This window comes from Puma concolor, chromosome B1 (assembly GCF_028749965.1).
Source record: "Puma concolor isolate L17-30 chromosome B1, mPumCon1.1.hap2, whole genome shotgun sequence".
NCBI lineage: Eukaryota > Metazoa > Chordata > Mammalia > Carnivora > Felidae > Puma > Puma concolor.
Genome location: NC_141670.1, coordinates 133,579,600 through 133,605,883, shown reverse-complemented (window position 1 = coordinate 133,605,883; position 26,284 = coordinate 133,579,600). Strand labels below are relative to the sequence as shown.

Sequence of the window (26,284 nt, the reverse complement as noted above, 5' to 3'; positions counted from 1 at the left end):
AAGACTAGAAAATAGTGAATACATGCTGGTAACAATTCATACTTCTATTACATCTTAAGAAGAAATGAGACTCCCTAGAAGAACTGAAATGAAGAAGAAAAAGACCAAGTGAGACAACCTGGGGAAAAATACTGAACAAGGCCTCAACTCTAAACATTCAAAGTTATCAAAACACACTGTTAGCCAAAAATTGCTTCTCAAAAGCCCTAGAAATTAGCCTTTAACCTGTTGTTTAAAAATCATAGGACACTTCACCATTCTGGAAATCTCAGTACCAAAAGGTTCTTTCTTGGTTTTATCTTTGTTATTAACTAATATGGTAATTCTGCTGTAAACCAAACCATGAGGTATAAAAGGGGTGCACTGATTTTTAAAGTGCAGACAGAACGACTTTTTTTTTTTGTAAAGTAAACCAAACTCACCAGGTCATAGACCAAACAAGAATAAATTCTGCTAATTTTTTTTCCCCAAAGAGCAACTACAGAATAAAAAAAATCAATACTAGGAAAAACCCAGCTAAAGGCTGCCTGACAATTCCTAGAAAAAAAGTTGGTAAACCAAAGTAAATCTTGTATTAGGTAATAGGCACACAACAATGTATTTAATACACTATTGCCAACCTTTCTGTTTTAAGGCTGGCACAACTGGGGCGCCTGGGTGGCTCAGTCGGTTAAGCGTCCGACTTCAGCTCAGGTCACGAGCTCACGGTCCGTGAGTTCGAGCCCCGCATCAGGCTCTGGGCTGATGGCTCAGAGCCTGGAGCCTGCTTCCGATTCTGTGTCTCCCTCTCTCTCTGCCCCTCCCCCGTTCATGCTCTGTCTCTCTCTGTCTCAAAAATAAAATAAACTTTAAAAAAAATTAAAAAAAAGACTGGCACAACTACTCAACTGTTAAGGAAAATCTTCCTTAAAGATTTAGAAAAAGTTGTGTGTATATCACATATACTACTTTGAATTTATTTAAAAATTAAATAATGAACTAGGGTGCCTGGGTGGCTCAGTTGGTAAAGCATCCTACTTTGGCTCAGGTCATAACCTCGTGGCTCATTGGTTCAAGCCCTGCATTGGGTTCCATGCTGAAAGCTCAGAGTCTGTAGCCTGCTTGGGATTCTGCATCTCCCTCTCTCTCTGTCCCTCCCCCATTCGTGCTCTATCAAAAATAAACACTAAAAATTTTTAAAAATTATGAACTAACAACTTGTTCTGGACAATAAATAGAAACAGCTTCATCAGTGCATTTTTGAAATGAAAATTGCCATAATATCCATTCTCTTACTTCAAAGATATATGAAGGATTTAAAGTTTATTTTTAGTTAAATTTATTTTAATTATCTCCATTTGTCTTTTGACAATTTGTCTCACCATCTATGAAGATGGTGAGAACTTGGATGAGTTAATACTGCATGATGATGAGTAGCATGGTTTCTCTTTTTTTTTTTAAGTATTTATTTTTGAGAGAGAGAGCGAGTGAGCGAGCGAGCATGCTCAGGAGAGAGCACAAACGGGGGAGGAGGAGAGAGTGAGGAAGAGAGAGAGTCCTAAGCAAGCTACATGCTGGTCATGGAGCCTCATGTGGGGCTCAATCTCACCAACCATGAGATCTTGACCCAAGCTAAAATCAAGAGTCAGATGTTCAACTGACTGAGCCACCCAGGTGCCCTATGAAACTTCCTCCCTTTCATTTTCTGCCTGGATGAATTAAAAAAAAGATATAAAGAACAAATATTAAAATTTTTCTTTTCATTATTTCATTAAGACATTCCTGGCATAACTCTCTACCAAGTAATTTCAGAAGATAACATCTACACTAGCTCTTGTCACCCAGCCACTTGACTTGGATATTTAAACTAGAGAAGAAAACTTTAAAAAGGTCCAGTATTTCTATCTTTGGCCTTTATTATTTTTGGAGCTTTCCTCACTGCCCAAGGCCAGTTCCTCCACTGATGACACCCTTGCCGTTCAGTGGTGAAGACTGCACATTGCACAAACCCGGCCCCAGCAGCACAGCTATCCAGCAGGTGCATAGCCTGTGCTTCTCAAGATGTTGCTCCCTCGTTTCCGAATTCCCTCTGGACGCCTTGTTGTACTACCTCCAGGCTAGGAACATCAGCGTCTTTCTGTCCATGCACGCAAACTGGCCTTTCAGTTGTTAAAATATTATAACACCCCAGATGGAGTAAAACAAACAAAACAAGCCCAACCCTTTCTGGACCGAGTCCACTCGTGCCCTCTGTCGAAGTGCAGACTCGTCTGCCCCTTTGCCAAGGCTCACAGGTGGCGCTGGGTCCACCATGTGGCCTTCTCACTGATCCCACGCACCCATAACCTCTCCTTCCGCACAGATGCCACAGGAGCCTATATTTTATAAATACAAGTCTGCTTGGATTGCCCGCCACCTTATATTCCTGCGATCACATTCTGTCATGGTCAAGAGAAAATCCAAAGCCTTTAATATGGGGGACAGTTTTTCATGATCTGATCTATTCAGCCTCTTAGCCCACCTCTAGCCTCATCTACATTCTAAACCCCAGGGTCCTGAATCCACTGCAACGCTTGCTGTTCTCTGAGCTGTCCTCACCACCTCGCATGTCCTGGCACATGTTGTTTTCTTCCAGAAGCACCTTGTCTCGATTTACCTGCCCCCTAAACTTCTATTTATCCTACTAGTCCTATTTCTAAAGTCGTCCTCTTTCTGAAACCTTCTCTGATCCTCCTCTCCAGACGTGGTCTGTTCCCCTCCTCTGGCCTCACACAGCACCCTGGCTATTGTACTGGAAGCTTTTTAAGAGCACCTGAATCTTACTTATGACTTTATCACCAGACCATTTCACAGTGCTTGGTAGATGATGGGCACCTAGTGTATGCGTGTTTAATGATCACAATTCAAGTTTTATTTACTTTTCCTCTGTGTCCCCAAGTGTAAGACTTAGGTCTCTTAATTCTCTGAATTGCCAGCACCAGCAAGTAAATGCCACATAACTAGATCTCCATAAAGATTAATGACAGTTGAATGAATCAATACTATCACTACCTCCAGCCCTCCCTTGTCTCACTGATCCTGCAGGTTGATGAAAGATTACTTTTTCTAATATACAATTTTCCATGGTTCCTATCACCTAGTCCTACCCAGGTGAAACTTTTACTGGCTTCCTATTACCTACAGGATGAAGCCCAGTTCCCTAGCTCAGTTCTTTTGCATAGAAATGCACTTTCTTTGACCTTCACCAACACTCTCTTCCCCCTTTGCATCTCAGCTTAGGCTTTCCCTGCCCAAACTAAAATTGTCTTTGCGTGAGTCTGGGACATTAACCCGATTTAGTTTCTTAATATCCCCACTTATTAGAGCTGAAATGATCTTCACAGGCTCCCCACTGCCTCCCGCCCACTTTTTCTAAGTGTTTTCCTATTACTCCCTTCACTAAAATGTAAGTTCCATAAACACAGGGGCCTGGTTGGCCTTGTTCAATGCTGCATCCCTGATCCTAAAGCAGTTCCTGGAACCAGAGATTAAGTGCTGATCATTTGTTCAGTGAAGGAAAGACTAAACGCAAAAATATTTCTAGTTGGCATTCAAGGTCCTCAGTGACCTGGGCGCCCTCCATTTTCCCAGCCTTATCTCCAACCAATTCCTCACATGATACCTGTTTGCTATTTCCCAAATACCTCTATTATACTTCCTGACTAGGCCTTCTTTTTCTTCCTATTTAAATTCTCTTCATCTTTTATAGGAATTCCTTCGTTCATAAGGCAATCCAAAGTGGTACGCTCCTGAGCTATATTATTTATCTATTTAATGTCTTAAATATCTTTCAATTCTCTAGAGCTTTCTTATAATGGATTTTTTGATAAATGGGCTTTCAGTTATAACAAAAGACTGAAAATTCTTAAAGGGAAAAACTTCCAAATGCTAGGAGTTAATAAGATTCAGACTCCATTTTATCTATTTAAAAAAAAAAAAAAAAAAAAAAACAACCCTACATGTCTTCTTCAAGTATAACAAAGAGGTTTGCTTTCCGGTATAATGTGCAACATAATAAATAGTTAAAATGACACATTCAAATGTGTTAGTGACAGCTGGTTCCAGTAACAACTCTGATGTCCATTTTGACTGCAAATAATACTGGCCACTGACCATATTATGAAAAGGGAACCAAGAAGTAACTCTTCCCACTTACAACTCTGAGCCTAGCACAGTCCAGTTGACTAGATACTTTGTTTCAAAACATAAACAAAAAAGTACATATAACAAATCAGGAACACTTCTGTGGTAAGAACTATTACTCAAAAAAATTCCCAAAACTTAGAAGGAAATTTAAATAGTTTTACTGATCTGCATCCTGTTGACCCCAGTGGTAGTTACATGCAAACATTCCTAAGTATGCCAGCCTATACATGGGAGCAGACAATACACGATGTAACATGTAAACAAAAGAAACATGCCAACCTGGATACCAACTTTGCACCACTAGCATCTTCTGCTGAATTCACATCATTCCAGTAGGGTTTTCTACGACTTAGCCGCAGGCTGACCTGAGGAACACCATCTGACAGCTCTGGTTGTGGTACTCTGTGTGACTGAATAGATCCCTCACTCCTGGATTTTGGGATCTAGAAAACACAATTTGGGGAGGAGGGCGGATTTAAAAAAATCTTTCAGATTAAGTTATCAAAGCTAATTTGTTCTAATTTATTAGTAACCTAATGTATTAATGACATTCCAGAAAAATACCAACCTAGGTATAGAATTTAAAATATTAAAAATAAATTGCTAAAAAGCAAAGGGCACAGGGAAGGGGAGATATCAACACTTGCAAGGGGAACTTTCAAACCATATACAGCCACATCCCTTTTCTGGATTCTGATACAAATCTTCCCCAGGCTTACCCCCTCCCTCCCTCCCCTAGCCCCCACCATTAGAATAATTATGCTGTGTAATGAGAGATTATGAGAGTATATCAGAGTGGCAACCTGGAGTGAAGGAAAGAAGAAATAGAAAAAGACAGGGGGAAAAAAAGGGCTGAGAACCACTGAAATGAAGGATGACAATATCAGAAAGGTGTCCAGAAATATTTACTACCAGCAAGTAAAATCTGCACCAGTTCGTAATAGTTTCTGTTGTCATCTTCTTTTATAGGGCAAAGTATGGTCTAATACACTTTTAACTAAATAAATAGCTAGGAAAAATGCACCTTTTCAGTTCTCTTCTGTCTCTAGAAACATGGGCAACACAAGTGCCAAGTAAACCCTGGTGTACTGACTTCTCCTATCTGAGGTTATGTGCTCCCTCCAGCCCCAGAAACACCCTCATGCTTTTATATTGCATCAGAAACAATGTGAATACAATTGATATCCTTCTCCTGAAATTGTGTAAAAATCATGTGAGAGTTTCAGGAAAAATTCACACCCTCAGGTCAATTGTATTTGTTACACTGGAAGCTCTTTCTCATCTCCTGGACTTTTCTTATACTTGTCCTTCAACTGGAATGTCATCTATTCATCACTGGCCACTCACCAATTGTCTAAGACCAAACCAAATCTTAACTTCCTTTGAGGCTGAGAGAAGAATCCACTTCCCGGGGCGCCTGGGTGGCTCGGTCGGTTGAGCGTCTGACTTTGGCTCAGGTCATGATCTCACGGTTCATAGGTTCGGGCCCTGTGTCGGGCTCAGTGCTGACATCTCAGAGACTGGAACCTGCTTTGGATTCTGGGTCTCCCTCTCTCTCTGCTCCTCCCCTACTCAAACTCTGTCTCTCTCTCAAAAATAAGTAGAAAGATTTAAAAAAAAATTTAAGAATCCACTTCCCACAGAGCATCTCTAACTAAGCTCAGGTCTTAATGACCTTTCCCAACTTTGAATTCCTGTAATACACTGCCACAAAATCCATGCTTGATCTCATGTCACCTGATAGTTGTTTTATATTTCTAAGTTATATGGCCTCAGCCAGATGTCTGGACACAGAGATTATAGTCTCATTCTCTTCCCCTTTCTCCTCCTCTACCGTGTCCTTTTCCTCCTCTTATTTATGTTATTATTTTTAACATTTTAGCCATTGAGTCTAGTTAAGTTTTGAACCCATTAGTACTTATTGTCAGACAACACACTTTTTTTTAGAAGATATTTCTTTTCTTTCTTTCTTTTTTAAGTTTATTTATTTCGAGAGAGTGCATGAGCAGGGGAGGGGCAGAGAGGGAGGAAGAGAGACAGAATCCCAAGCAGGCGTTGCAGTATCAGAACAGAGCCCAACATGAGGCTCAAACCCATGAACCATGACATCATGACCTGAGCCAAAACCAAGAGTGAGATGTTTAACCCAGTGAGCCACCCGGGTGCTCCAACAACATACTTTTCAACTGTAAGATATTCCAAAGACACTGACTGACCAAGAAACTAGGGTAACAGGCAATTAAAAAAAGTAATATGGGGACAGTTATAAACATCAATATTTAATAAATTCATACCTCTATGAGAATTACAAAAATAACACATGAAAATAATTTAGCAAATAGTTACATTTACCACAGAGCAAAGTAAATACTCAAAATATTAATTTTAATATTAATTTAAATTAATTTAATATTAACAACTTATTAATATTGTTAAGTAAAACTTGCCCAAATCTGACAATTACCAATGAATTGTTCCATTACATTTCTCTGTAGAGTGTTCACAAAAGTTCATGAAAATCAAGGGAAAGTGAATTTTTTAAAATTATAAACTATAGTTCACTGAGATATTTGCCAAGATTACTTATGAAAGAAATATTTAAGTAAACAGCAAGAGAACATATTAAAAGTACAAATATATGCTATTATATATTTCATAAAAGGGGCTCTTTTGCATGTGGCTATTTTTCATATGAGTAGACAGGAAAAATAAATACACTGAAAAAGCAGTAAGATTTCAAACTAGTTAGCTAAAAAATCTCATACCCAGACTTAATTCTCTCAATATTAAAACAAATATAAGAACAGTTGTTTGGCAACATTTTATGGTGTTAAAATAAGGACATAGCATTTTAAGTTCAGTGATAATTTGGGGGTTCTAAAGTTGATTCAATAGTTTATGTAAAGGAGAAATATTCTAAGGTAGAAAGGTAACATGTAGCTGATTCCACTTGGTCAGTTTACATTAAAATAGACTACATAACACAGATCACTTAAGACTCAGATACCATAAACTATATCAGGTACATTTTTCAAAGTATTATTCTGTGATGATTTAATCTCTATAAAAATAAAATAGAGGGGCGCCTGGGTGGCTCAGTCCATTAAGCATCTGACTTCGGCTCAGGTCATGATCTCATGGCTCATGAGTTGGAGCTCCACATCGGGCTCCGTGCTGACAGGTCAGAGCCTGGAGCCTGCTTTGGATTCTGTGTCTCCCTCGGTCTCTGCCCCTCCCCCACTCATGCTCGGGGTGTGTGTGTGTGTGTGTCTCTCTCTCTCTCAAAAATAAACATTAAAAAAATTTTTAAAAATACAACAGGATTGTCATTAGCCATGAACTTTAAAATATAAATTTATTAATATATACTAAAGTAGTCCAAAGAGCTGAGCTTATGCACAAGGACATGAAAACACCACATGAAGCCTATGAGAGAACAAAATTGTTAGAAAAAGGTAGCTCAGTAACTCTGAGACCATTAGAACTATAGAGTGTGTATATATATACACACACACACACACATATACACTATATAAATATATATATACACTATATATATATATACACTAAATATACACTATATATACATAAACTATATAAATATATATACACACTATATAAATATAAATATACACACACACACATTTTAAAAGGAATGCATGTTTTTAAAGGAGATAAATGATACCATCATGAAGATGTACCTTCAAGACTACACATTTCATTACAGATATGATTACTGTAGGAAAAATAGATAAAAATTTAAAATCGGCTGCTCTACCTTTGTCATTAATTTTAGTACAAATGTATTAACTTTGAGAAAAGTAAAGAGATCACTGTCTTTGCCTTAGCTGGAACTGAGCTTTTTAGAAGCACGTGATTTGAGCCTTGGCCTTATAAGGTAGGTAGAAGAGATAGTTTTATTTTTATGCTCTGAGTGTCCACCTCAGATTGTGTAACGTTTACACTTTAAGGTGGTATTCAGGGCTCCTTTCATCATAGAACTCTCTCGGAGGAGGAGGAAGACCCCAGTTATCCAAGGCAAAGGATACAAGGAGACATCTTATTACAGTGTAGCCTTAAAGCAGTTGTTCTCTCCAGCAGCCAGTTTTGTCCGGAGACGTTACTCGTTGTCATGATGGGGGTGAGTGGGTGTGCTACTAGAGTCTAGTGGGTAAAGACCAGGAATGTGATGAAGCATCTTACAATGCACAGGACAGCCTGACACAAAAAAGAGTTATCTGATCCAAAATGTCAGTAGGGCTAAAGCTGAGAAACTCTGATTCAGGGGTATGGTAAGAAGAAACCTGTATTGACCCAGCTCCTCTTTTTCTATCCTTTTCTTCTGGCTCCACCCTCCCTTTTTTTTTTGCCATTGCCAAGATGTAATGGGCCCAGGTCAGCTATAGGTTTAGCAAAAATGGGCCAGCTAGGTCATCCAGGCCTGCCTTGTCTAGTCATGGGTGATATTGATTCTGTGAGGTTCAGTCAAGCTCTGTGGGGCAGGGACTCCAAATAGGGCTAAAAGCCTTACTATGATAAATGGAGTTCATGTGCTTCGAGAGATCCACCTGCAGTCTCCCTCATAATATGTGGCTGCAGTTGGAAAACTGCCAACCATCTGGAATACTGAGGTGACAAAGCTTTTCCTTTCCACTGGAGATATCCATTAAGTCACAGCAGACTTGGCTTTGTTTTTTTTTAGTGATTGCTTCATGATACTGTACTTGAAGGTGAAAACTATAAAAGCCCCCAAACCATCTATTAAAAACACTTTGCTCAGAAGAATTCTGCCATTGACTGTTTGAGATAAGGATCTAGGCACTTGTTGTGTGATTGATGTGTATAACCGAAATACTATCAATTCCAGAGACTGTAAAAAGAGCACATTCCATGCATGTATTTGCAGGTGTGGAATAGTCTAACACAAGTAATTCGAGCTGCTTTAGATTTTGAGATGCCATGGGGCTAGAAACAAAAGAATAACCTTCGATAAAGTAAAATTAGGAAATATTCTCCTGAATGTTGCTGCTATTAGTTGTAAAGATGTAGTGTTACTGTGTTAGGCATGGTTCCATGAGATTTATATCAATTAATCTATTTAATTGTCATGACAACCCAAAGAGGCAGGGACTATTATTACCATCTCACAAATGAGGAAACTGAGGCATTAAGAGTTTGAATTACTTGTTCTATTGAGTAAGTGGCAGAACTACAGTTACAACCCAGGGAATCAGGCCTCAGTACTCGTGCTTACCATTACTTTCTATATCTGGTTACATGTTAAACATTAGAATTGCAAGAAGAAAAGACACTTTTGGATGAAAGTCACGTTACAGTCCATAACGCAAACCATTTTCTTCCCTTTTTTTGGCATTAGTAGTTAAAACTCTCTTTAAATTTATCTCTCTGGCATCTACTGAACTGTTCTAGCAGTATAATCTTAGGAGAAAAAGTCAGTTATGAGGACAAAACTATACAGAAATGTATTCATATTTTTTTATTTATAATGGGCCAAAACTGTAAGCATTTTACAAAGTCAAATTACTATCATAGGCAATTATAGCACATCTATATTTTGAAGAATATCTCAGCCATTAAAATATCTCTAAAGTTTTTAATGAGACTGTGAAATTGTGTTATGATATATAATACAGTGTGAGCCCATTGAGCAAATAAAAATGCATATAGGTATATACCTCCAATAAAACTCAGATCATCACCATACTTAAAACATACACAAATAAATTTCAAAGGCCAAAAAACAAATTTTGTCACAGTCAACACTGCCAATATTTTTTTTTTTTTAATTTTTTTAACGTTTGTTTATTTTTGAGACAGAGAGAGACAGAGCATGAACAGGGAAGGGGCAGAGAGAGAGGGAGACACAGAATCTGAAACAGGCTCCAGGCTCTGAGCTGTCAGCACAGAGCCCGATGCGGGGCTCGAACTCACGGACCGCGAAATCATGACCTGAGCTGAAGTCGGACGCTTAACCGACCAAGCCACCCAGGCGCCCCATCACTGCCAATATTTTAACATGGTCTCATCTTTAAAAATCGAACAGGAAATCCAGAACCAGAAAAACATCTGTGAAACTAGGCTCTGATTTACCTTTATACATTGATGTGACTAACAACATTAAAAAATCATGTGTCTCAATTTAATATTTATCCATATGAATCTATCACTGTGAGGCCACAATTGTAAGTCATAAGTACAGGCCCTCCGTCCCCCAGGCAACTGCAGGGTAAGAGTTGTGTGTCCTACAGGACTGAAACAAAGGGATGGCAGGTGAGTCAGGAGGAAAGGCTCAGTTGACTAGACAGGGAGCAGTCTCTAAAATCCAAATCTCCCTTTTCTTTGTGTAGGTGGAGTGAGTTCATTGCTTATTATGGGTTTCTTCCCAGCAAAGTAATGTGCATATGAATCAAGTGCAGGAAATTTTATGGGTCTTCAGAATGATTTGATAGTTATCTAGCTGTGTTTGAGAGACAAGATGAGCCTACGGTCCTCCTACTATGCCGCCATCTCAGCTCCCCTCCTCAAGTGCAGGACAATTTATAACAACAATTTAGAATGCTATCAAAGTAGTTTTAAGTTTTTTGAAGTTCAAGCATAAAAAAATAATATTTTGGTCTTAGGAGTCACCCTAAGTCTTGGTCAGTTGCTGGGCTTGAATTTTGAAATTAGAAAAACTCTTTTCATCCTCAGATACTTTGAGCTCTGTTTAGAATAGGGCAGAAAATCACAATCAAGGCTCAAATAATGAAGGAAGTTGTGACAGAAGGAGTCTGAAAAGTTAATTTTTAACATTTAGACGTTCTAAATAAAGACTATTAGACTGTCTCATCTCCTTGACCGTTTCTTCCCTCTGCTTATCATTTGTATGGAAGAGGGCATAGTCTCTTGCCAAACTTCATGCTCATTCAAGTCATAATCTTCATAAGAAGAAATGGTGAAATAACGGAGCACTAGAAAAGAGATGTTAAACTCCGATTTTTTAAAAAAGACATTTCTAGGGTAAAAAAGGTTAAAAAAAAGTCCTCTAAATCTGAAAAAAGCCTTTGCTTTTAATTAAAAATATCTAAGTTTGCTTTTCAAAAGTGAGGTTTTTTTTTTTTTTGTTTTTTGTTTTTTGTTTTTTTTTTTTTTACTAAACAGCTGCAGTTCTTCTGATAATCTGATCAATCTATTATGTGCCAGCGACAGTGCTAATTGATGGCCCAGGCTTTTTTCTGAGAAAGCTATTAACAAGCTTTAGGGAATTTTGGGGAGTTTCTTGTACATACTTTTCCTTCCTTCCTTCCTTCCTTCCTTCCTTCCTTCCTTCCTTCCTTCCTTCCTTCCTTCCTCCCTCCCTCCCTCCTTCCGTCCCTCCCTCCTTCCCTCCTTTTTTGTAAAAGTGGGTCAGTGTTAAAGTTATAACTAATTAAAATCTCATCTTGATCTAAGTTTTAGTCTGTACTTTAGAATAAAATCACTTTAACTTTGTTAGAAAAATTGTGTACAAAGACAAAAATTTCACAATTAAAAAAATAGTTTATCTTGAAAGAGATCAGATAGATCAATTACAGGTTCAGAGTGTGTACCAATCAAGTAAGGAACCCTCAGCACTTGGTGTTCCTTAGCTGTTCTCTTTTCATCTCCTTTCCCCTCTGCAAAGGTAGGTGCCTCACAGCAGAGATTTTTGTTTGTTTTGCTAACTGCTGTAGCCTTGGCTCCTAGAACAGCACCTGGCAAATAGTAGGCAACCACTATATATTTGTGTAATAAAAGAACAAATGAATGACCAAACTAAACATCATCTACCTTCCTCTCAGAAACACTGAAATGTTAACAGATTATCCGTTGATACGATAAAGTAAATTCATTCTCCTGTGTAAGCATTGCTCTTATTTTAGAAATTTCATTTATATTGTTTCAAATCTTACAAGTTAATTTTTAAAATGGCTATGGTACAGAAATGGGAAGAAGGGGCAGGAAGCTACATTTACTCAGCATAAGCGATCCCACAGTAGAGCCATCTGACCTGGGACATAGGCTCAAGGAAGTCTCACCTTTTAGAATCTGCTCACAGATCAATCTGTACATGGCAGTAAGCTAAGGCTTATTCACATCAACACAGTTCCAACTGCTATTTTACAAAGTTATTCATTCATGTCCCTGACTACAGGTCTTTTACCAGGGGAAAAATTCACGCAGAAAGTAATTGTAAAGTGAGCAGTTTAGGAATTTACATAGAAGACTTTCAAAAATTTTCCTTCTATTAGTAAAATAAAAATTTGCTTTAAAATTTTTGATCACTTATTTCTAATTATCAAAATCAATGATCAATCAATGAGAATGTTTATCATCTCATCCCAAATACAATCTTTTGACCTCAAGTTCTTGCCAATGTAGAGGACAGGATTATACAGGGTGAAGGAGTCTTAAAATAGGATGTTCTCTGGAAGCTTATTCCAAAAGGATGCTACCAACACTGGAAGGAATGCTGTGAAAAAGTGGTTCTGACCCAGTGGGGCACATCACAATATCCTTTGGAGATTTAAAAAGTACACCTGCCTTAATTTATCCTACCACCCCATTTCTCAGTCTGAAGGAATATCTCTGAGACAGATCCTGGGCAGGTGAATTAGAAACAAACACCTTAGAATAATATGTGCTGCTGCTGATTCAAAGTTTTAAAATTTGCCAAGAAGCAAATAATTTCTCTTTGAGGTTTTGAAAATAAGTGTTGAGGTAAAAAAATAAAACAAAATAAACATTATATAACTGAATTGTTTGATTATAGCTGGTCATATAAGTTCCACATTTATACCAGAAAAATTAGGTGGAAAATTAACAAATCAGATGTTTATTTTAGAACCACTCAGGTTTTGAATTGAAGAGAGGTCTACTCCAACTCCTTTATTTCAAAAATAAAGTCTAGGGGTGCCTGGGTGTCTCAGTTGGTTAAGTGTCTGACTCAGGTCATGATCTCACAGTTCGTGAGTTCAGCCCCTTATCAGGCTCTGTGCTGAAAGCACAGGGCTTGCTTGGGATTCTCTCTCTCTCCCTCTCTCTCTGCCCCTCCCCTGCTCATTCACTCTCTCTCAAAAATAGATAAACGTTAAAAAAAAATGAAGTCCAGGGGTCCAGAGAACTGAAATGAGCTGCCCAAGGTTGTATAGATGAAGGAAAACTGGCTATTAAAAGCCCTTTCTCCTGACCAAAGTGACAGTGAGAAATAAAGTGATAAAGTGTAAAATTCGGGGCAAACTAGCTGATTAGTGGTAATCCAAGGAGGCAACATACCTTCTGTGGCCCAGATGGCAACACCTTGGGCCAGGAGCATGCTGCCATTGTGTGAGGTTGTAAGCTACCTGGTACAGTCTCATTATTGGTGCCAGCCTGACACACAGGTTTTGTTTATTTGAGAAAAACGCACTTCTATCTTGTTTAAGATAGAATGTTGTTCGGGGTTTATTTATATGCAAGCGAACCTAATCCAAACTGATACAAGATTTTGGTCAAATACTACTTTATCAGTAACGCCTTCTTTGACACAATTTAATAAATAGCAGAATTCTCCCTTATGCCACTACTCCCCACTTCCTTGGCCTTGCTTTATTTATCTCCACTGCACATAATACCATCTGACACACTGTATATTTACTTTTGCTTATTTATTTGTTGTCTTTTCCTCCTACCCAGGTATGAATTCTATGAGGGTGAAAACCCTCATGGGTTTGTGTTACAAACCTGGTGGGATGGAGGGAGGGCTAAGGAAGGGCATGGCTCACCTTAAAGGGAAATATAACTGCTTACTTTTTTTTTTTTTTAAATTTTTTTTTCAACATTTATTTATTTTGGGGACAGAGAGAGACAGAGCATGAACGGGGGAGGGGCAGAGAGAGAGGGAGACACAGAATCCGAAACAGGCTCCAGGCTCTGAGCTGTCAGCCCAGAGCCCGACGCGGGGCTCGAACTCACGGACCACGAGATCGTGACCTGGCTGAAGTCGGACGCTCAACCGACTGCGCCACCCAGGCGCCCCATATAACTGCTTACTTTTATTGGGTCAAAATTTAGTCACATGGTGACACACAGCTGCCTGGGAAGTTAGAGAAAGTAGTCTTATAGATGTAATTCAGTGTATAAAGCCAAGGGAGGGAGGGAGAATAGGTTTTGGGGAGGCCACTGGCAGTCTTGAACACAGACCTAAAAATAATTAATAAATAAATAAATAAATAAATAAATAAATAAATAAATAAATAAATAAGAAAGGGATGTTTGGGGAGGAACACTCCAGATAGAGAAAAGAGCAGGGCAAAGGTCCTGAGAAGGAAGCATGATTCCCAAGTCTGAGGGACAGTAAGGAGGTCACTGGGCTAGAGCTGAATGAATCAGAAGAGTGGCAAGAGATGAGGCCAGTGATGTAGCAGAGGGCCCAGATCATGTACACCCATAGGTATTTTAAAGACTTTGGTTTTTACCTTGTGCAAACAGAAACTTTTTGGAAGATGTTGAACAGAAAAGTAACGTGTCTGACTTTCATTTTAACAGGGTCATTACTATTGCATTGAGAAGAGACTTGTAGAAGGGGCAGAGTAATACAAGGATACCAACTAGGAAGTAGCCGAGATGCTTATGGCTTGAATCCAGGAGCTGGTTAGAAGGCATCATTAGATTCTGGATATAACCTGAATGTGGAATCAACAGGATTTGCTGAAGCACTGGATGTGAGGCAGGCAAGAGTCAAGGATGATGAAACTGCCATCAGGGAGTTAGGAAAGATAGCAGGGAGTATAGATTTTGGTGGGTAAATCAGGGGTTTATAGCCTTGGATGTGCTAAAAACTTTAATAACTTTGGACATGCATGCACCTAACAGAGAGTTGGAGACAGCTGGATATAGTAGTTGGAATTGAGAAACTTGGACTGAAAATACAAGTTTAGGAGCCATCTATATATATGGATGATATTTAAAAACTAAGTAATTAGAAATGATCGTCTAGGGAGTGAATCTAAATAGAGAAGGGAAGAGATCAGACCAAGAACTGATATCCAGAGCATGCCAAGGTTGGAGAAAGAAGACCCAGAGAGACTGAGGAGTGAACAGTGAGGTAGAAGGAAAACTAAGAGAATATCCTGAAAGGCAAGGGTAAAGGGATTCAACAGGGAAGGAATAAATACAGTTACCATGTTATAAAGCAATTTCAAAACATGTATCTACATAAAGACTTGTACATGAATGTTTATAGCAGCATTAATTGTTATAGCCAAAAAGTGGAAACAACTCATATGTCCATCTACTGATGTCTGGGTAAGCAAAATGTGTCTATCTGTACAATGGAATACTATTCAACTATAAAAAGGAATGGAGTACTGATGCATACTATAACATAGATGAATCTCAAAAATATTACACTAAGTGAAAGAAGGAAAACATAAAAAGACACATAGTGTATTATTCCATTTATATGAAATGTTTAGAACACACAGATCTACAGAGACTGAGAGTGGCTCAGTGACTTCCAGGGACTGAGTAATGGGAAGTGACTGCATATGGGTATGGGGTGTGCTTTGGATGAAGGTGTTCTGGAGTTAAACAGTGTAGACAGTTGCACAATTTTGTAAATATACTAAAAAATCACTGAATTCTAATTTTAAAAGTGAATTTTATGTACATAAATTATATCTCAGTAACACTGTTATTTAAAAAAGAAAGACGGTGTGATCAAGTGTGTCAAATGCTGCTGACAGGGTGAAGAGGATGAAAACTGAGAATTGACCCCTGAATCTGGCAGTGTGTTGTCACTTGACAAGAGCTGCTTCATTCACGTAGTGGGATTGATTAGAGCGGGTCCAGGGAGAATGTAGAAGACGAAGTGAAAACAGCAAGCTTATATGGTTCTTTTGAGGAGTTTTGTTGTAAGGAAATGAGTGATTGCTAAAAGGGGCTGTGGAGTCAAGGGAGAGGTTTTTTGTTTTGTTGTTTCATTTTTTTTTTTAATAAGGCAGGAAACACTATAGCATATTTCTATGCTAATGGGAATGATTCAGTAGACAAAAACCTGATGACCTACAGGGGATAGGAGGGGGGAGAGGATTCAGGGAGCAGAGTGCTGGGGTGTGTGCAGTATGGGACTAGGTTCACAGTGGAGGGGCTGATGTTGGGCACAGCAAGTGCAGCACACCTCCTGTATCTAGAAGAAAGGAGAGAACATGGCGTGGGGGGCAGGTACAGGGTGCATGTGAGGGTGGGAACAGGTGAATATTCTCTCTTCATGTTCTCAGGGAAATAGAAAGTAAGGTCATCATCTGAGACAGAAGGGTGAAGAGGCAAAAGCTGGAATATGAAGACCAAGGAATAACTATAAAGCAGTTTGAAAGAGAGGAAGAGTGGAAGGATAGGGGAGAATGGCAGGCAAGCAACATGAGGGCTGAGTTGAAGTTGGTAGTCATATACTTAAAGTGAGACCTCAAACCTGTAGTAGAAGGAAGAAAATGACAAAGATCAGGGAAGAAATAAATGAAACAGAGACTAAAAAGGTAATAGAAAAGATCACTGAAACTAAGAGCTAGCATTTTGAAAAGATAAACAAAATAGACAGCTCTTAGCTAGACTCAAAGAAAAAAAGAGGACTCAAACAAAATTAGAAATGAAAGGAGACAACTGAAATACAAAGGATTGTAAGAGACTGCCAAACAAATTAGACAACCTAAAAATATTCAATCCACTAAAACTGAATCATGAAGAAATAGAAAATCTGGGGGTGCCAGTTGAGTGTCCAACTTTAGCTCAGGTCATGATCTCACTCACGGCTTGTGAGTTCGAGCCCCGCATCAGGCTCTGTGCTGACAGCTCAGAGCTTGGAGTCTGCTTCAGATTCTGTGTCTCCCTCTCTCTCTCTCAGCCCCTCTCTTACTTGTGTTCTGTCTGTCTCTGTCTCAAAATTAAACATGAAAAAAAAAAAAAAGAAATAGAAAATCTGAACATACCAATTACTAATAAGGAGTAATGATTAACTCAGTAATCAAAATCCTCCAATAAACAAAAGTCTAGGAGCAGACAGCCTCACAGGGAAATTCTACCAATGTTTAAAGAGTAATTAATACCAATCCTTCCCCCATAAAAAGATGACTAGGGAACACTTCCAAACTCATTTTACAAGTCCAAAAAGTCCTGATATCAAAACCAGATACTACAAGAAAATTCTAAGACAATATTCCAGATGCAAATAATTCTTAACAAAATATTAGCAGCCTGAATTCGATACTAATTAAAAAGATCACACACCATGATTAACTGGGATTTATTCCAGGTATGCTTAATGGTCCAACATCAGCAAATCAATGTGATACATCATATTAACAAAATGAAAGATAAAAATCATATGATCATCTCAATAGGTGAAGAAAAAAAGCATTTGAGGAAATACAACATAGATTCATGACAAAAACTCTAAAAAAATGGGTATTGAGAGAACATACCTGAACATAATAAAAGCTATATATGACAGGCCCACAACTTAACATCATAGTCAACATGAAAAGCTAAAAGCTTTTCCTTTAAGATCAGTAACAAAACAAGGATGCCCACTCTTGCCACTTTTACTCAGCATAGTGCTGGAAGTCCTATCTAGAGCAATTAAGCAAGAAAAAGAAATAAAAAGCATCCAAATCAGACAAGAAGTAGTAAAACTGTCTCTTTGCAGAGGACATAATCTTGTATACAGAGAGCTCTAAGACTAGACCAAAAAAGTGTTATAATTAATAAACTCAGTTAAGTTGTAGAATATAAAATCAATATACAAAAATCAGTTGCATTTCTATATACTAATAATGAACCACCAGAAAGAGAAGCTAATCCTCTTAACAGTTGCATCAAAAAGATTTAAATACCTAGAATAAACTTAACTAAGCAGTTGAAAGATTTGTACACTGAACACTGTAAGACACTGATGAAAGAAATCGAAGATGACACGAATAAATGGAAAGATATTCCATCCTCATGGATTGGAAGAATCAACACTGTTAATATGTCCATGCTACCCCCAAAGCAATCTACAGATTCTGTACAATCCTTGTCAAAATTTCAATGGCATTTTTCACAGAAATAGAATAATCCTAAAATATGTATAGAAATATAAAATCCCCCAAATAACCAAAGCAATCTGGAGAAAGAAAAAATCTGGAGGCATCACATTTCCTAATCTCAAACTATATTACAAAGCTATAGTAAACAAAACAGTATGATAATGGTATAAAAATAGACACAGAGATGGATGGGGCAGAATAGAGAGCCCAGAAATAAACACACACATATACGGCCAACTAATTTACGACAGAGGAGCCAAAAATATACAACAGGGAAAGGGCAATCTCAGTAAATGGTATTGGGAAAACTGGACAGCTACATGCAAAAGAACAAAACTAAACTATTCTACTATACCCCAAAATGAACTTAAGACAGATTAAAGACTTAAATGTAATATCTAAAGCCATTGAACTCCTAGAAAAAAACAATGGTGGTAAGCTCCTTGATACCAGTCTTGACAATGATTTACTGGATTTGATACCAACAGCAAAGGCAGCAAAACCAAAAATGAACAAGTAGGACTATTTCAAATTGAGAAGCTCCTACACAGCAAATAAAAAGAACAAAACAAAGAGCAATATGCTAAATGGGAGGAAATATTTGCAAATCATGTATCTGTTAAGGGGTTAATATGCAAAATATATAAAAAATTCAACAGCAAAAAAATATTTTATTATAAAATGGGCAAAGAATCCATATAGACACTTTCCCAAAGACATAGGTGGCCAGGAGGTACATGAAAAGATGCTCAGCAACTCTAAACATCATGGAAATGCCAATTAAAACCACAATGAGATATTGCTTTACATCTATCAGAATGGCTAACATAAAAACACAAGAAGTAATATGGATTGACGAGTATGTGGAGAGAAGGGGACACTTGTGCACTATTGGTGGCTATTTAAATTGGCAAAGGAAGTATGAAAAATAGTAGAGGTTCTTTCAAAACTTAAAAACAAAACTACCATGTAACCCAGAAATTCCATTTCTGGGTATTTATATGAAGGAAACAAAATCACTAACCTGAAAAGATATCAGTACCCCCATACTTACTTCAGTATTATTTACATCAGTCAAGACATGGAACCTAAGTGTCCACCAAAAGATAAATGGGTAACGTAGTATACATACATAATGGAATATTACTCAGCCATAAGAAAAGGGAAATCCTTCCATTTGAACCAAAGCAGATGGACGTTTAGGGCATTATACTAAGTGAAATAAGTCAGACGAAGTACTATATCATCTCACTAAAATGCAGAATCTAAAATAAATAAATAATAAAGTCACGGATACAAAGGCTAGATTGGTAGTTGCCAGAGATGGTGGGTTGGGGGGTGGGCAAAATGGATAAAGGTGATCAAAAGACACAAACTTCCCGGTATATGATAAATAAGTCCTGGGGATGTAATGTACAGCATGGTGACTATAGTCAACATTGGTATACATTAAAAAATTGCTAAGATAGCAGATCTTAAGAATTCTTATAAGAAATTTTTAAAAATTAGTAACTTTGTATAATGATGGATATTAACTAAACTTATGGTAATCATTTCACTGATTATCTGTACTAGGTGCAGATATCTTTTTGAGACAGTGATTTCAGAATATATATATATATATAATATATAAGTATATATATAGTTCATAAATTATATATATATTATTTGTATTTATATAATTTGTATATATATATTTGTATTTTTGTGTGTGTGTATATATATATATACATATATATATATATATATAGTAAGATGTTAGCTTGATATTCTAGCTTCTCCAGCTCTCTTCAGCAGGTAGGGTAGATAAGGAGTAAGCAGAGTGTTGGTTTGGGTGAAGGCTGAGGTTTTAAGATAGTAGATCTCTTTATTCTTGTGTTGTAATTGCTTGTTTACATGCTATTGGCCTCATTAGATTGAGTGATCCCCAAGTTTATGTCTTTCTTATTGTTGTTTCCCCTGCTTAAGTCTTTGACATATAAGAACTGATTAGTGGATGTTCAATATATTTTCCTTATGAAAACAAATTTATAAATTACTTCATTGGTTTTTCTTCTCCCCTTCACCCCAAACATATAGCTGATACCTCAGACAGATTTACTTATAAATTATATATTACAAAACTGTAATCAGGTTTTCTATGCAAGTTCTTTACATTTAAATGGAACAAAATAGTATTTTCAAAAAGTAATTACACTCTGTTTACTGAGCACTCATCAAATGAGTTCATCAAAGCATCTTTTATAATAATGTCATTCATGAAATCTTGCCATTTGCAACTACGTGGATGGAACTGGAGGGTATAATGCTAAGTGAAATTAGTCAGAGAAAGACAAAAATCATATGACTTCACTCATATGAGGACTTTAAGAGACAAAACAGATTAACATAAGGGAAGGGAAGCAAAAATAATATAGAAGCAGGGAGGGGGACAAGACAGAAGAGACTCATAAATATGGAGAACAAACTGAGGGTTACTGGAGGGGTTGTGGGAGGAACCCTAATAGGGTTAGGGGTGCTACGGAATCTACTCCTGAAATCATTATTGCACTATATGCTAACTAATTTGGATGTAAATTTAAAAAAAATAAAAAATAAAACAAGTTAAAAAAAAGTAATATCATTCATGGGTTCTTGAAAATACTATCTTCTTCTAAGCATAAATATGGGAGAGGGGATGAAGTCTATGTTTCTCCAAAAAATAAAAGTTAACCCCCTCCGGGAAAGATAAGTATGTGCAGAATTCTATGCTCTAAGGACTTCTCATACTATTCCACAAGAGTTGGGTTGCTTCCTTTGGAAAACTAGAAATCTTTCTTTCTCCTATGACTGAATAGTAACTACCATTATTATCTAGTGATATCTGGTTCATAGCTGTGATAAATCCATAAGTGAAGAAACATTTTCTATAAGGGGTAAAATCAACTCACACATCAACACCAGTGAAAGAATACTGCATTTAAAGCTCTTTCTAGGGGTGCCTGAGTGGCTTGGTTGGTTAAACATCTGACTATTGATATTGGCTCAGGTCATGATCTCACGGTTTGTGAGATAGAGCCCTGAGTTGGGCTCTGTGCTACTTGGGATTCTCTCCCCACCTTTCTCTTTGAGCCTCCAGTGCTTGTGAGTGCATTCTCTCTCTCTCTCAAAATAAATAAATAAAAATTAAAAAAAAAAAGTCTTTCTGAAGGTGCTGTTATGGTAAGCAGAACAGTATATTTGCATTTGCATGTATTTATCATTCTGTGTTGTGTGCATGACTGCCAAAAAATGATTTAAAGGGATAAAAAAATGCTATTTATAATCCTTTTTTTTTTAATGTTGTCCTTACTATAAACAAGGAAAGCTGATGGAATGTTTTGCACTCTTTGCCAAACTCTGAAACTAATGAAGCCTCATCCACTAAGCCACTTGGAAACTATTTGCCCTGGAGTCAATGAGGTCTCTTTCATTTTGCAGGAAGTGTCCTTTGTTAGAGCACTGCTCAATGTGACAAAGCTATGACTCATAACTAACTATTTGGGTTTAGTAAAATGCATATCCTCAACAGGTTAAAAAACTTTTCTATTATTGTAAGTGAATACAATAAAACCTTGGACTGTAACTTGTTCTGCAAGTGTTCTGCAAGATGAGTAAACACTTCTAATAAATTTTAACTTGATAAATGAGCGATGTCTTGCAATATGAGTATTATGTGATACCGAATGTCATATGATCACAACTGAGCCAATGGTTCTTCTCTCTCTCACTGCAGGACTGTGGGTGATCATCTCCCATGCTGGGATGGTTGGTCTCAGGCTACGGTGTTTGGCAGAAATCAGTGATTTTTCAGAATGTTGGAAGTTGCCCACAACTGGCGCTAGTGTATTTTTTGTCACTTCAAAGCACCTATGGACAGTTCTTTGCTTTTCCATACAAGAGTAAGCTCAGGAATGCTTTGCTTCATTCTAGGTCAGGCTGCCTACAGACATAGACCCTTTCTTCTGCTGCCTTATTGCCAGTTACATTAAATACAGTATATGACAAGAGTTTATTAATACTGTACTGTAGCTGACATCCATGCGAGTGTATATACTGGCCCCCATGCAGAAAAAGGTTGAAAAGGAAAGTGGTAAGAAGGAGATGATTACTGTGGAAGTTAAGAAGGAAATCATTGAGTAGTACGAATGAGGTATGCGAGTGGCTAAAATTGCAAAATTTAATAAGAAGTCTACGTCTGCATCTTGTCTGCAGAGGAGGAGGAAAAGAAGATGGAGGAATCCCTCACTTCAAATGAGATTAGGGAGATGTGTAAAATGTGGGAAACAGTGGACAATTTTGTAGAAAAGCACCACCCAAATAAGGCCATAGCAGTGCGAGCAATGAATCTGTTTAACGGCAATGCAATGTCACATTTCCACAAAATCTTCAAAAGGAGGCAAAAGCAAGTGTAATAGGATAGGTTCCTTGTTAAAGCTGCATGAAAAGAAAAAGATTCCATTGAGCCAATAGATAGCAGTGATTCCGTTAGTGATAGTGAAAGTTGTCCTACCCAATAACCCTCCTCTCTCTTTACTCCCTCACACCAGCCACAAAAGTTTTCAAAGGTAAATTCAGGTTAATTTATTTTTCTTCATGTTTTGTATTTTCTTTATTATTTTGTATTATATCACAGTATTATAATCATTCTTATATGAATATCTTTGGGTTGTGGAACAAATCATCTGAGTTTCCATTATTTCTTATGGAGAAATACGTATGAAGTTTGCTTTGATATACAAGCTGCTTTGGATTACAAGCACGTTTCTGGAACAAATTATGCTTGCAAACCAAGGTTTTACTGTACTTTGTTTTACCACATATTTGTTTACAGGGGAAAGACTGGCTTTGAATTCTATTCTTCCCTGTTACCAGCTACATAATTTGGTGCAAATCCTTTAACTTCTCTGAGGCTCATCTATGTAATTAAAAACCTACACCTCTTATGATGTTATGGAAATTAAATGAGATAATTCATGTTCCATTAGCACCTGGAATAGAGTAAGCATGAAATAAATGATAGAACTGAGATCTATTAATTTTAACAATTATAAAATAATTATAATGTAAATAATTATAAAAATAAAAAACATCAGAACTTGGGAAGACATGTCACTATTACCAAATGGTTTAATTTTAAATAGCATTCCTCAAATTTGACAACAATGGAATTCAATAAGCATTTATTGAACAATTATGACATGCTGGGCTTCGGGCCAGGCCCTGGCATCATTAGTGATGTTGGCTGTAGTCTTAAAGAAGTGGATGGTCTAGCAAGGAGACAGACACATAGACTCTAACCTCCAGCAATAAGCACAATTAAAATAATAGCTAACTGTTGGGTGTTTACCAAAAGGTAGGGATAATATTTTAGCACTGTATATATATTTTCTGATTTCCAATTAAAAACAACCGTACAGGGGCACCTGGATGGCTCAGTTGGTTAAGCATCCAATTACAGCTCAGGTCATGATCTCACTCACGGCTTGTGAGTTTGAGTCCTGCATCAAGCTCTGTGTTTACAACTCAGAGCCTGGAGCCTGTTCAGATTCTCTGTCTCCTTCTCTCTCTGTCCTTCACACACTTGCACTCTCTCAAACATAAATAAACATTAAAAAATGTATTTAAAAACCCCCCTACAAAACAAGTACTATTATTTCCATTTTATAGATGAGAGAGCAGAGATACAGAGAATTTTAAAAACTTGTGTAAGGTCACCCAGGTAGTAAGTGATGAATCTAAGACTTGAATTCATGGCAATCTGACATAACAGCCAGCAATCTTAACTATCATGTCTCCCTACCTCTTATATTTTCAAAAACATTCAATAGCAACAGATATTTATTGAGTACTTGTCACCAGTGGGGGCATTAAGGATACAAGAGAGCATAAATCAGACCCGAATTCTGTACTCTGGAGCTTGTAGTCTAGCAGAGAAGACAAATATTACTCACATAACTGCATGAATATATACATATATGCACGATAAGTGTTAGGAAAAATCATAGGTGTTAAGGAATGCATAATATATGCAATGTTATTGGAGAACAAGGTACACAATTAATTCTGCCTGAAGTGGGTGAGGAAGGAAGGCCTTTCAGGAAATGAGAACAGGAGAAAATATATATAAGAAGACTGAAATGACTGAACATGGAGAGGAAGAGAAGAGATGGCATGAGTTGAGGCTGAAGGGTGGGGCTGTGGTAAAACTGCTGAAGGCATGTATACTGTGCTAATGGGTTTGATCTTTACTCATTATTCAGTGGGGAAAAAGGCATTTTATAACAGCTATTTTGGCCATGGTGTGGAAGGAAGGGAAAACTAGGGTGATACTGATATATTTTTTGACTGAAACTCCCACAAGCACTAACCTTTATTGATAAAATATAATACCCCAGATAATTTTCATACTTTTTTCATCTTTTAACTTTGATATTCACGAAATAAAGCATGTTGAATGGAAAATTATTGGTTGCCTTCTCAGAGCTCATATCCCTTCTTCTCCTATGCCAATGTCCCCAATTTCCACTGGTATTCCAATTGTATTCCCAATTTCCTAACAAAGTGACCTCTCTCATGGCTCTAAGAGTGAATCATGTGATCTAGACCAAGCCAATTAGCACTCCTATCTCCTAGCTATGGTAATGTCATCAGGAAGGTGAAGCTCTGGAATTCTCCTGGGAATGTTGAGACAAAGGTGCTCTCTTGTCAATCAATACCAGTTCTGCCAAACACTGATTAATGAATGACCTTAAATTGATAAACTGTAGCTTTCAGCAACAAAGTGCCACCTGATGATTTCAGAATTAATTTGGTTTATGTTTAAATCAGACATATTTTCAGATTAAAAATAGAGTTCATATGGAATATGTAAGAATACCTTTGGATTCAAATACAGCAAACAAAACCATTCTAATTTATTTAAGCAACATAGGGAAATTATTGGCTCACATATTAAAATCCCTAGAAATACTGTGAGCTTCTGACAAAGGTTTCTATCTATCAAGGCCCTAATTTCTTTTCATCTTTTTCAATTGATCTGAAAATCTACACTTGAACTTCTTTTCTGCTTCATATTAAAACTTTTTAGGCGTGCCTGGGTGGCTGAGTAGGTTAAGTGTCCGACTTTGGCTCAGGTCATGATCTCACGGAAGTGGGTTCAAATCCCTACTTTGGATCCTCTGTCTCCTTCTTCTTCTGCCCCTCTCCTGCTTGTGCTCTCTGTCTCTGTGTGTGTGTGTCTCTCTTGCAAATAAACAAACATAAAAAAAATAAAACTTTTAAATTGGATGCTCACTCCGACTTTAGCAAATATAAGTCAGAAACAAAGTAAAAGCAGAAGAAACACTGATCAAAATTATGGTAAATCTTTGGGGCACCTTGGTGGCTTAGTCAGTTAAATTAAGATGGGAAATTAGGGGTGCCTGGGTGGCTCCGTTGGTTAAGCATCTGACTCTTGGTTTTGGCTCAGGTCACGATCTCACAATTCCTTAGGTTGAGCCCCACATCAGGCTCTGCACTGTCATACTTGCTGTCTCTCTCTAAAATAATGATTATGGGATAAGTTTACTTTCCCTATCCACATTGTCTATTATTATTTTTGCGTTAGCCTGCATCTAAGTAGAGGTCAGAGAAATTATTCACTTGAAAACCGACTCATCAGATGAAAAGGTAAAGCTGAGAAAGCAGTATGATTTCTTAATTATAGGAACTGTAAGAGGAGTGCTATTCTAGTAGGCATAATTTGAAGAAAAGTGTTAAACAAAGGGGAATGTAATTTTCAAGTAAAATGATAAATTCACCTGCCTATAGCTAATGAATAATATGTGCCTTATAATCATTACGTAAGTTTTTTTTTTTTAGTTTATTCATTTATTTTGAGAGAGAGAGAGAGAGAGAATGAGTGGGACAAGGGTAGAGAGAGAATCCCAAGGCAGTTTGCACTGTCAGAGCTGAGTCCCATGCAGGTCTGGAACTCACAGACTGGGAGATCATAATCTGAGCTGAAATCCAGAGTCTGA

At 37.5% G+C, this 26,284-nt stretch overlaps 1 protein-coding gene across 9 annotated transcripts in view; it reads right to left on the bottom strand.

The window, feature by feature from the left end:
* Window positions 1–26,284, bottom strand: part of FAM13A (family with sequence similarity 13 member A) — a 348,053-nt gene that overhangs the window by 149,048 nt on the left and 172,721 nt on the right. For all 9 annotated transcript variants that reach the window (XM_086704590.1, XM_086704594.1, XM_086704588.1 and 6 more), the window contains one exon: window positions 4,444–4,607. In XM_086704590.1, coding sequence (XP_086560716.1) covers window positions 4,444–4,607 — 164 coding nt within the window. The remainder of the gene's footprint in view (window positions 1–4,443; window positions 4,608–26,284) is intronic.